General features: G+C 49.9%; 1 protein-coding gene and 1 long non-coding RNA gene across 5 annotated transcripts in view; both read left to right on the top strand.

Annotated features, from left to right (window-relative positions):
- Positions 1-1,295: 1,295 nt before the first annotated feature.
- RPUSD3 (RNA pseudouridine synthase D3) overlaps positions 1,296-11,996 on the top strand; it is a 27,020-nt gene continuing 16,319 nt past the window's right edge. Inside the window, exons 1-9 of one of the 4 annotated variants that reach the window (XM_032290633.1) lie at positions 1,297-1,429; positions 1,716-1,852; positions 2,999-3,043; positions 3,154-3,253; positions 4,407-4,514; positions 4,596-4,680; positions 4,909-5,032; positions 5,989-6,128; positions 6,983-7,468. In XM_032290633.1, coding sequence (XP_032146524.1) covers positions 1,314-1,429; positions 1,716-1,852; positions 2,999-3,043; positions 3,154-3,253; positions 4,407-4,514; positions 4,596-4,680; positions 4,909-5,032; positions 5,989-6,128; positions 6,983-7,174 — 1,047 coding nt within the window. In that variant the 5' untranslated portion in view covers positions 1,297-1,313 and the 3' untranslated portion in view covers positions 7,175-7,468. Of the gene's footprint in view, positions 1,430-1,715; positions 1,853-2,998; positions 3,044-3,153; positions 3,254-4,406; positions 4,515-4,595; positions 4,681-4,908; positions 5,033-5,988; positions 6,129-6,982; positions 7,469-11,996 lie in introns of those variants that run through there. The other 3 variants (XM_032290634.1, XM_032290635.1, XM_032290636.1) reach the window with 3 other exon arrangements.
- The window catches only part of LOC116559581, an 8,001-nt gene continuing 7,438 nt past the window's right edge, over positions 11,434-11,996 (top strand). The window contains exon 1 of the long non-coding RNA XR_004272520.1: positions 11,434-11,471. This is a non-coding gene — a long non-coding RNA (uncharacterized LOC116559581). The remainder of the gene's footprint in view (positions 11,472-11,996) is intronic.

Raw genomic sequence — 11,996 nt, 5'->3', positions numbered from 1 at the left:
CTAGATATTTGGTCAAACATTAATCTGGCTATTTCTCTGAGGGTGGTTTTGGATGACATTAGCATTTGAATCTGTGGCCTGGGTAAAGCAGATGCTTCTTAATGTGGGTGGGCCTCATCCAATCGGGTGATGGCCTGAGCAGAAGCAAAGACTGAGCAAGACAGAATTCCCACTCTGGGCCTCCCAGTCATCCAGTGGGGATGTCAGTGTCCCCTGCCCTAAGACCCGAGCTGAAACTTCAGCACTTCTGGGTTGGGAGCCTGCTGGCCTTCAGATTAACACTAAACCATTAGCTCTGGGATTCCACCTGAATGCAGCTCTTAGGACTTTCACCTGAAGTGAAAGTGAATCCAGGTAAGCAGCTCCATAGCCTAATTTATAATCACCCGATAGGTTCTTCCTGCCCACTGCACAAAACCAATCCACTAAGACCATGGCATTGCAGTAAATAAACAATTCAATTGGCACGAGGCTAGCCACGCCACTGTGCCACCAGGAGACAGAGTTATTACTCAAATCAGTTTCCTCGAAAATTCCCAGGCTAGGATTTCTCAAGGATAGTGTAGCGGGCAGGGGCTAGGGGAATGGGTGCTGCTGACTGGTCGGGATGCAGCCACAAGGATGTGGGAAATGGTCCTTGCACACTGAGTCTGCTTCTGGGTGGGGGCCACAGGACTAGTAGAGTCAAGAGTTGAGGGTCCGGGTGGGGTGATCTGGCCATCAGAAATGCAAAAGCCTGAAAAGACATCTCCAAAGGCCAATCTTAGGTTGGACAATCGTTAACTGGGGAAGCTGCAAACACTGTGGCCTCAGGAATAACTGCTGGTAATCAGTTACATGTACCCCTTAGCAGAATTCAGGCCCCTCTCCTCCTCCTAACCTGGTGGCCTTTATTAACTCTATAAAGCCGATTTAGTTTGCGGGGAAGGGCTATTATCATTTAGACTACGAACTACCATTTCTTCCAAAGTTAGCTTGACCCAAGCCCAGAAGTCACCAAGGCTGGTTTGGAGGTTAAAGACAAGCTGCGGGTTGGTTAGATCAGATTTCTTTCGTTGTCATAATTTTCTATTATAACTTTTGCAAAGGTGGCGTCAGGTTTTGTACTAAGACAGGTTTTTTGAACAGATCTAATTGGTGCGCTCCCGCTCTCTTCCCCAAAGCACAGGGACTTATTTCTCCATTTCCTCCCTAGGCGGAGGCAAAGCCCCGCCTACTCTGGCTCTGAGTCCCTCCTGGTCACCATTCCGATTGACACTCAAGCTGACCAATCAGCGCGCGGGTGGGAGCGTAGGGCTGCGTCCCAGACGCACATGCGCGCTATCCTTGCTCGGGAGATGGACGGCCGCCGTGTTTCGGGCTGGGTCTGGCGGCAGCGCCTAGCTGTCCGCGGAGCGCTGGAGGACGCAGGGTTTGGCACCGAAGCCCGGTGATTAAGATCCCCTCCCTCTTGCGGGACGAAGGCTGCGGCAGGGGGAGGGCATGTGCTGTATTTGGATCAGTTAGATGTTACCTGAAAACAGCCCCCTTGGCCTCATGAGCCTCAGTGCCCTCGGTTATAGAGTGGGACCGTTGGTACCTGAATTTTCAAGGTCAGCCCAGACATCTGAGGCATTTGTCAGAGGCCGCAGGATTTGGGAAGAGGCGTGCGGACATAGGAATTGGACGGTACCTCGGGACCGAAAGATTCCCGTTGCTTCTCCCGCCTTTTCCAGAAATCAGAACCAACCCAGAGGCTCCCGCCAGCGGTCGGGGCCCCTCGGGGACCAGCCCTTCCCGGGGCTGCTGCCAAAGAACCTCAGTCGGGAGGAGTTGGTTGATGCGCTGCGGGCGGCCGTGGTGGACCGGAAAGGTGAGGGGTAAGAGGGATTCCCGCGGGTGCGATCGAGCTCTCCAATGAAGCCACAGGATCAGCCCTGCTTCTGCCTCCCGCTAGCAGCATGAGCTGGGACGAGCCACCTAATTTGAACCCTCTCCCCACTCCTAACCCAATTGCCCTGACGAAGTGCGGTAAAGAGCAGGGAGAGGATGCAAATCACTAGGATGCCTTGCACCTAGCAGGCGCTCAGTAATGGGAGCTGCTATACTAGATTATTGTTTATTGGCCGCGGTGGCTCATGACTGTAATCCCAGCACTTTGGGAGGCCGACGCGGGCAGATCACCTGAGGTCAGGAGTTCAAGACCAGCCCGGTCAACATGGTGAAGCCCTGTCTCTGCTAAAAATACAAAAAATTACCTGGGTATCCGCTTATACTCGCAGCTAGTTGGGAGGCTGAGTCGGAAGAATCACTTGAACCTGGATGGCAGAAGTTGCAGTGGGCCGAGATCATGCCACTGCACTCCAGCTTGGGCAACAAGAGCAAAACTCTGTCCCCCCAAAAAATTGTTTATTGATACACAAAACACAGGCTTTGGAGTCAGACGTATCTAGGCTCTGTGATCAGCTTGCTCTGTGGCTTTAGGAAAATGACTTAATTTCTTTGAACCTCAGTCTCCGTTCAGTGATTTATTTCTTTTCTCCCCTATTTCTTGAACATATGCTATGTTCCAGGCACTGTTCTAGGCAGGCTATACAGTGCTGAAAAGGATAGATGTGGTTCCTGCTCTCAGGGGAGAAATGGATGTTAGAAAATAAATGAACAAGTTACTAGTGATCAGTGCTATGCATAAACTAAAACAGGGTTTTATGATTATGAGGAACAGTAGGAGGAGGGCAGACATTAGATTGGAGATTCGGACTTCTCCGTGATGTGACTTTTGAGCCAGGATGATAGGGAGCCAGACCTGGGAAATTTGGGGACAGAGGAAACAGCAAATGCCAAGGCTCTGAGGTGGCAGGGGAACAGAATGCAGTTCAGTTTGGGTGGGGTTGATAACTCACGTCTGAGAGTCATCATAGGGCCAAGTGCGAAGATGCGTGAGAAAGTGCTCTGGAAACTGAGTGCTGCATAAAGCGTTGCCATTGCTTTTGCTGATGTTCATGTGTGTATGTTTCAGGACCTCTAGTGACACTGAACAAGCCACAGGGTCTTCCAGTGACAGGTATGGGCAGGGGATGTGGGAAGGGAATGCAGTGGAAGGGGGTTTCTCGTCTCTGAGGGTGGGAAAAGTGAAGGTTTGGCCTCCTGTATTTTTTCTTTCCTCTTTCCCAGGAAAACCAGGAGAGCTGACATTGCTCTCAGTGCTACCAGAGCTGAGCCAGTCCCTGGGACTTGGGGAGCGGGAGCTCCAGGTTGTCCGAGCATCTGGAAAGTAAGTGGTGGGGTGACAGGAAGCTGGGAGTACAGGCATCCATCTGTGTTGGGGAAACAGCTGTTTGGGGGTAAGCTGAGACATTTTCCTTGGGAAGGTTTGAGATCATAGAGGTGGATACAAGTACTGTGAAGAGGAGGAAGCTGATGGCTCTGGATTCAAATCCTCAAGTGCAAACGGTGTGATACCAGGCCAAGCATGATACCTCCCTGAAGCTGGACACAGTGACTTATGCCTGTAATCCCAGCACTTTAGGAGGCCAAGGCAGGAGGATCACTTGAGCCCAGGAGTTCAAGACCAGCCTGGGCAAAATAGACCCCATCTCTGGAAAAACAACAGCAAGAACAAAACCTTCCCTGAGGCCAGGCACGGTGGTTCACACCTGTAATCGTTGGGACTTCAGGAGGCGGAGGTAGGAGGATTGCTTGAGTCCAGGAGTTCAAGACCAGCCTGGGCAATGTGCAAAAACTACTAAAAATACACAAAAAACTAGCTGGGCATAGTGGCACATGCCTGTAGTCCCAGCTACTCGGGTGGCTGAGGTGGGAGAATCACCTGAGCTTAGAAGATGATGGCTGCAGTGAGCTGAGATCCCGCCACTGTACTCCAGCCTGAGCAACTAGAGTGAGACCCTGTCTCAAAAAACAAAAAAGCACCCTCCCTGAGCCTTAGTTCTCCTAATTGTAAAGTCAAGAAAATAATACCCATGCTCAATGTGCAGTCACTTCTCAATACTTGTGGCAGGCATTGCTAGTGGATCCATGATACCCTTTCCTCTAACTGCCATCAAAGATGGTACTTGAGATGAAATATTTCTGTAGTTCCACAAACTCACGAGCTTTTTTGTGGGGAACTTAAGAGCTAATATATGCAGAATTTCTAGAAGAGTTCTGGCACATGGTGGACAATGGTTATGATATTTGGCTCTGAGCTCCCTGGGGGCCAGGGCAAAATGAGATCCACATTAAGCTACATAGTCTTGTTATCATATCAAACAAGGTGAAACGTTATTTGTTTCTCAGGAGGTGGTCTAGGTGATAGTCCTGGTGTTAGTGTTTGGCCTGAAGCAGGTCAGTGTTGCTTCCTAAGAGCCTCCTTTTTAGTGGGTGAGTCTAAGGGACTTTAACTTGTGTGATTTGTCTCCTTACTCCAGGGAGAGCTCTGGGCTTGTACTCCTCTCCAGCTGTCCCCAGACGACTAGTCGCCTCCAGAAGTTCTTCATTCATGCACGGAGAGCCCAGAGGCCCACAGCCACCTACTGGTGAGAGGTGCTGGGAAGTTCCTAGGGTCGTGGGGATGGCCCGGCAAGCCATGATGTGATCTCCTCCTACCCCTTTCTCAGTGCTGTCACTAATGGGATCCCAGCTACTTCTGAGGGGAAGATCCAGACCGCCCTGAAACTGGAACACATTGATGGGGTCAATCTTGTGAGTCCAGGTCTGGGCAGGGAAGAGAAGGGATGCTTCTAGATATAGTACCCCTACGGAGAAGAGTCAGGGGTATGGATTTGGGATGGCTGGCTCTCCTGTCCCCTAAAACAGGCAGTGACTACTGCCTATGCTGGGGCCCTGCCCAGAGTCTGTTGGGAGCAGGGAGGGTCTGGGTATAGCTGCCAGGCCTGTGTAATGTTTGTTCCCTCTTGGCTGGCACTACAGTCAGTTCCAGTGAAGACCCCATCCCGAAAGGACATCCTGGAAGGTGTCAAGAAGACTCTCAGCCACTTTCGTGTGTTGGCTACAAGCTCTGGCTGTGCCCTGGTCCAGCTGCAGCCGCTGACAGGTAGGTCTGGCACACCAGCCAGCCTTTAAAACTGCACTTGATTTGGGAGGCTGAAGCTGGTGGATCACAAGTTCAGGAGTTCAAGACCAGCCTCGTCAAGATAGTGAAACCCCATCTCTACTAAAAATTATAAAAAGTAGCCAGGCGTGGTGGCAGGCCCCTATAATCCCAGCTCCTCAGGAGACTGAGGCAGGAGAATTGATTAAACCCAGGCAGCAGATGTTGCAGTGAGCCAAGATCACACCACTACACTGGAGCCAGGTGCAGTGGCTATAATGCCAACACTTTGGTAGGCTGAGGCAGACAGATCACTTGAGGTTAGGAGTTCAAGACCAGCCTGGCTAACATAGTGAAACCCCATCTCTATTAAAAATACAAAAATTATCTGGGGGTGGTAGTATGTACCTGTAGTCCTAGCTACTTGGGAGGCTGGGGTAGGAGAATCACTTGAACCCAGGAGATGAAGGTTGCAGTGAGCCAAGATTGCTCCATTATACTCTAGCCTGGGAGACAGAGTGAAACTCCATCTCGAAAAAAAAAAAAAAAAAAAGATGGTTAAGCTCAGGGAGGCAAGGGGCTGGGGAGATAGTGGTGATATCAATAGCAGCCTGGGGAGCACTTAATGGCCCCCAGAGGTGTATGTGACTAGGCCCAGCTGGAGGAGGCAGCTCCAGGCTAGCACCCAGCAGCAAAGAGCAGGCCTTATGCCCAGTGGCTTCAACAATTAGGGTTGCATCTCATCATGAGTGGATCCCACAGCCAGGCAGATTGACAGCTGTGATCGTCCTGACCTGTTGTATGTCCCTTTCTGGATGCAGAAGCGATAGTACCAACCTCACTGAAACCATAGGGTCTGAGAAAGGGGGTGGTGTTTCCAAAGGACAGGGAGAGGGGCAATACTGGTCGGACAGAAGGAGCAGCTGCCCACCATCTCTCCTGGCTCTCCTCTTGCTCAGTGTTCTCCAGTCAACTGCAGGTGCACATGGTACTACAGCTCTGCCCTGTGCTTGGGGACCACACGTACTCTGCCCGTGTGGGCACTGTCCTGGGCCAGCGATTTCTGCTGCCATCTGAGAGCACCAAGAGCAAAACACAGGTACTCCAGCCCACCTGGCTGCTTCTTTCTGGGAGGTAGAGGGAGAGGGGAGCATGGGCAGCATCTCCAGACCTTAGCTGTGTAGCTTGCAACTATGGAGAGGCAGCCCATTTGGCTCCCAAGGCTCTCTCTGTACCCACATCTTGCTGTGTGGCCTTGGGCAAGAAACACCTGCTCTCTTGGGCTTCATTCTGTCCATCTGTTCAATAAGGGAGTTGAAGTAGCTGATTTTTTTTCATAAATTCTGGGATACATGTGCAGATCTTGCAGGATTGTTACGTAGGTATACACATGCCATGGTGGTTTGCTGCCTCCATCCCCCCGTCACCTACATTAAGTATGTCTCCTAATGTTATCGCTCCCCAATTTCCCCACCCCCTGCTGTCACTCCCCTAGCCTCCCCACCCGCCAACAGACCCCAGTGTGTGATGTTCCCATGTCCATGTGTTCTCATTGTTCAACACCCACTTATGAGTGAGAACATGCGGCGTTTGGTTTTCTGTTCTTGTGTCAGTTTGCTGAGAATGATGGTTTCCAGATTCATGGCATACATACTGCCACGTACGTTCCATTGTCTAGAGCTCCCTTATGTCTCACCAAGCTGCGAGAGGGCTGGGAAACGCAGTTGAGATGTGCCTAGGAAGAAACTGATTGGGTGACCCCTTAGCCAGTCTCTGCTGCAGTGTGAGTGCCTGTGTGAATGTGCACGTCTGTGTGCAAAGAGAAAATGACTAACAGCTGCAGAGCAGGGAGGAATGGAGGAAGCACTCTCCTTACTCCCATTTCCCTTAGAGCTGAATACTCAGCTGCTTGGAACGTGTGGGGCTGAACACAACTTGCCTCTCCCATTCCAGGTCCTGGATGAAGCCCTCCTCAGACGCCTCCACCTGACCCCCTCCCAGGCTGCCCAGCTGCCCTTGCACCTCCACCTACATCGGCTCCTCCTCCCAGGCACCAGGGCCAGGGACACCCCCATCGAGCTCCTGGCACCCCTGCCCCCTTATTTCTCCAGGACCCTACAGTGCTTGGGGCTCCACTTACAATAGTCCTCCTCTGTCCCTGACCCCTCACACACATACAAAGTAAGGGTGGGGCCTCCGGCCAGGCTCAAGGAGAATGAGGTCAGTGCTCAACATGCAGTCAGGTTTAATCCTGGGCTCTGCAGTCAGACCAGCCCAAGATCATATCCTCGACAGGCCACTTGCTTGCTGTGTGGCATTGGGCAAGTAACTTGACCTCTTTGGACTTGTGATAATAAAAGTTCCTACCTCATGTTATGGTTTTGAAGATTTGCTAAGAAAGTAAATGTTTATTACGGACCGTGCTTTCTGCTGAGTTGACTACGTGATCGTGGCTGGGAGATGTTAAAGAGAGAGAGAGAGAGAGAGAGAGAGAGAGAGAGAGAGAGAGTGTGTGTGTGTGTGTGTGTGTGTGTGTGTGTGTGTGTGTGAAAATACTACCATCTTGGCCAGGGGCAGTGGCTCACACCTGTAATCCCAGCACTTTGGAAGGCCAAGGAGGGCAGATCACTTGAGCCCAGGAGTTTGAGACCAGCTTGGGCAACATGGCGAAACCCCCTCTCTACTAAAAATAGAAAAATGAGTTGGGCATGGTGGCACATGCCTGTAGTTCCAGCTACTTGGGGGGATCACCTGAGCCAGGGATTCAGAAGTTGCAGTGAGCTGAGATTGCACCATGCCACCTCACTCCAACCTGGGCCACAGAGTAAGACCCTGCCTCAAAATAAAATTTACCATTTTAGCCATTTTAAGTGTACAGTCCTGTGGCATTTAGTGTATTCACACTGTTGTGCAACCAGTACCACCATCCATATCCAGAACTTTTTTTTTTTTTTTGAGATGGAGTCTCACTCTGTTGCCCAGGCTGGAGTGCAGTGGCACGATCTCAGCTCACTGCAACCTCCACCTCCCAGGTTCTTGTAATTCTCCTGCCTCCGCCTCCCGAGTAGCTGGGACTAGTGCACACTGCCACGCCCGGCTAATTTTTTATATTTTAGTAGAGACAGGGTTTCACCATGTTGCCAGGCTGGTCTTGAACTCCTGAGCTCAGGCAATCCTCCCACCTTGGCCTCCCAAAGTGCTGGGATTAGAGGTGTGAGCCACCGTGCCCAGCCCAGAACTTTTTAATCTTATAAAAAAACTTTGGCTGGGTGTTGTGGCTCCTGTCTGTAATCCCAGCACTTTGGGAGGCTGAGGTGGGCAGATCCCTTGAAGTCAGCAGTTCAAGACCAGCCTGGCCAACATAGTGAAACCCGTCTCTATTAAAAATACAAAATTAGCTAGGCACAGTGGCAGGGCCTGTAATCGCAGCTACTAGGGAGGCTGATGCATGAGAATCACTTGAACTTGGGAATTGGAGGTTGTAGTGATTATGAGATGGCGCCACTGCACTCTAGCCTGGGTGATAGTGAGACTGTCTCAGGGCTGGAAGTGGTGGCTCATGCCTGTAATCCCAGCACTTTGGGAGGCCAAAGCAGGTGGATCACCCGAGCTCAGGAGTTCGAGACCAGCCTGGTGAACATAGTGAAATCCTGTCTCTACTAAAAATGCAAAAATTAGTTGGGTATGGTGGCAGGTGCCTATAACGCCAGTTATTCAGAAGGCTGAGGCAGGAGAGTCACTTGAATCCGGGAGGCAGGTTACAGTGAACCCAGCATGTGCCGCTGCACTCCAGCCTGGGTGACAGAGTGAGACTCCGCCTCAAAAATAAAATAAAACTTAGTCCCCATTAAACACTAATTCCCCCTCCCCCCAGCTCCTGTTAGCCACCATTCTGCTTCTGTCTCTATGAAGCTGAGTATTCTAGGAACCTCATAAGTGGAGATGTCAGATCTTTTTCTTTAAAAAATTGTGAAATAGGGCCAGGCATGGTGGCTCACGCCTGTAATCCCAACACTTTGGGAGGCCCAGGTGGGTGGATCATGAGGTCAGGAGTTTGAGACCAGCCTGGCCAACATGGTGAAACCTCGTCTCTACTAAAAATGCAAAAATTAGCTGCACGTGGTGACAAGCACCTGTAATCCCAGCTACTTGAGAGGCTGAATTGCTTGAATCCAGGAGACAGAGGCTGCAGTGAGACAAGATTGCACCACTGCACTCCAGCCTGGGTGACACAGTGAGATTCCATCTCAAAAATAAAAATAAAAAATTGTGAAGTATAGCAAACATCAAAGCATGCCTAAAACATTTCTGTGATTTAAAGAATACCATCATGGGGTATGGTAGCTCATGCCTATAATCACAGCACTTTGGGAGGCCAAGATGGGAGGATCAGTTGAACACAGCAATTCAAAACCAGCTTGGACAACACGGTGAAAACTTGTCTGTACAAAAAATTAGTCAGACATAGTGGTGTACACCTGTAGTCCCAGCTACCCGGGAGGCTGAGGTGGGAGGATCACCTGAGCCCAGATGATTGAGGCTGCAGTGAGCCGTGATCTGCCCTCCATCCTGGGCAACAGAGTGAGACCCTGTCTCAAAAGAAAACACAGGCTGAGCATAGTGGCTCATGCCTGTAATCCCAGCAATTTGGGAGGCCAAGGTGGACAGATCACCTGAGGTCAGGAGTTTTGAGCCCAGCCCGGCCAACATGGTGAAACTCCGTTTCTACTAAAAATACAAAAATTAGCCCAGCGTGGTGGTGGACATCTGTAATCCCAGCTACTCAGGAGGCTGAGGCAGGAGAATCTCTTGAATCCAGGAGACGGAGGTTGCAGTGAGCCAAGATTGTGCCACTGTACTCCAGCCTGGGTGACAAGAATGAAACTCCATCTCAAAGTAAAAAAAAAAAAAACAAAAAACACCATCATCCCCTCAGTGTCCATACAGGATTGGTTCCAGGATCCGCTTCAGATAACAAAATCTGATACCAAAATCTGTGGATGATGAAATCACTTGTATAAAATGGCACAGTATTTACATATAGTCTACATGCATCCTCCTTTAAATCATTTCTGTATTACGTATGACACCTAATGCAATGTAAATATATAAACAGTTGTTATACTGTATTGTTTTCATTTGTATTTTTTGTTGTATCATTTTTTATTTATTTTTTCATCTGTGGTTGGTCGGGTTCACAGATGTGGCACTTTTGAATAGGGAGATACAATTATAAAGTAGTACCCATAGTACCCCCCCTTGGGGCATGAAATACAGGTACCCACTCCTTTTTGTGTAGAGCAGCAATTATCAACCCTGGCCCTGTATTAGAATCCCCCTCCCCCAATCCCTCAGGAAGCTTCAATCCCCAATTCTGCACTGCAAAGATTCTGGCATAATTGGCCTGGGGTGGCTACCTGGCCACTGATCTTTTAAAAAACTACCTGAGGCCAGGCACGGTGGTTCATGCCTGTGATCCCAGCACTTTGAGAAGCCAAGGTGGGTGGATCACAAGGTCAGAAGATGAAGACCATCCTGGCTAACACGGTGAAACCCCATATCAGCCAAAAATATGAAAAATTAGCTGGGTGTGGTGGCACGCACCTGTAGTCCCAGCTACTAGGGAGGCTGAGGCAGAAGAATTGCTTAAATCTGGGAGGCGGAGGTTGCAGTGAACCGAGATCACGCCGCTGCACTCCAGCCTGGGCAACAGAGTGAGACAGAGTCTCACTCCGTCTCAAAAAAAAAAAATCCTACCTGAAGGGGTTCTCCTGTTCAGTTGAGGTTGGAAATGACTGCCCTGGTTTGGGAGAATTACTTGCTTTTCAAGTTTACCGCATATACGTGCATCCGTAACTAGTGTATTTCATTTTCCCTTATTTGGAAGTTTCTGGAAGGAACTACACTGTACATATTCTTTCATGATTTGCTCTTGCTCCTAATTGTAAAGTGCATCTGGGTTGTATAGCATGTGGTTTGAATTCCAGAGTTGGAATAGACCAGTTAGGTCATTTGGCTGTTACCACAATGCTGCTCCTGGTGCAGTTACACAGGGATTTCCGGATTAGAGTGTCTGGCCTGGTGTGTTCATTTGCTAGAGCTGCCATTAACACAGCCTGAGTGGCTTAAAACAACAAATGTATTAATAGTCTCTTGGTTCCAAAGGCCAGAAGTCCCAGCACAACGTCACTCTGAAGCCTTGAGGGTTAGAATCCTTTCCAGATTCTCAGATGGCTCCAGGTGTCCCTTGGCTTGTGGCTGCATCACACCAATCTCTGCTTCCATTTTTCTTTCTTTTTTAAATTTTATTTTTTGAGACAAGAGTCTTGCTCTTGTTGCCCAGGCTGTAAGTGCAGTGGCACAATCTCGGCTCACTGCAACCTCCACCTCCCAGGTTCAAGCAATTCTCCTGCCTCAGCCTCCCAAGTAGCTGGGATTACAGGTGTACACCACAAGCCCCAGCTAATTTTTGTATTTTTAGTAGAGACGGGGTTTCACCATGTTGGCCAGGCTGGTCTTGAACTCCTGACCCCAAGAGATCTGCCCACCTTTGCCTCCCAAAGTACTGGGATTAGAAACCTAAACCACTGTGCCCTGCCTGCTTCCATCTTCACATGGCTTTCTCATGTCTGTCTGCTCTTCTGCCTTTTTTTTTTTTTTTTTTTTTTGAGACAGAGTCTCACTCTGTCGCCCAGGCTGGAGTGTAGTGGTGTGAGCATAGCTCACTACAGCCTTGAACTCCTGCCTCACCTGAGTAGCTGGGACTACAAGCACACACCACACCCAGCTGATCCTTTTAAAAATTGTAGGCCGGGCATGGTGGCTCACACCTGTAATCCCAGCATTTTGGGAGGACGAGGAGGTGGATCTCAAGGTCAGGAGTTTGAGAGCAGCCTGGCCAACATGATGAAACCCCTTCTCTACTAAAAGTACAAAAATTAGCCAGGCATGGTGGCACACACCTGTA

The sequence above is a fragment of the Sapajus apella genome, unplaced genomic scaffold, assembly GCF_009761245.1.
Source record: "Sapajus apella isolate SASKATOON/1434 unplaced genomic scaffold, GSC_monkey_1.0 scaffold23, whole genome shotgun sequence".
Taxonomy (NCBI): Eukaryota; Metazoa; Chordata; class Mammalia; order Primates; family Cebidae; genus Sapajus; species Sapajus apella.
The sequence above is the reverse complement of the archived record's forward strand: the minus strand, read 5'-3'. Positions and strand labels throughout refer to the sequence as shown.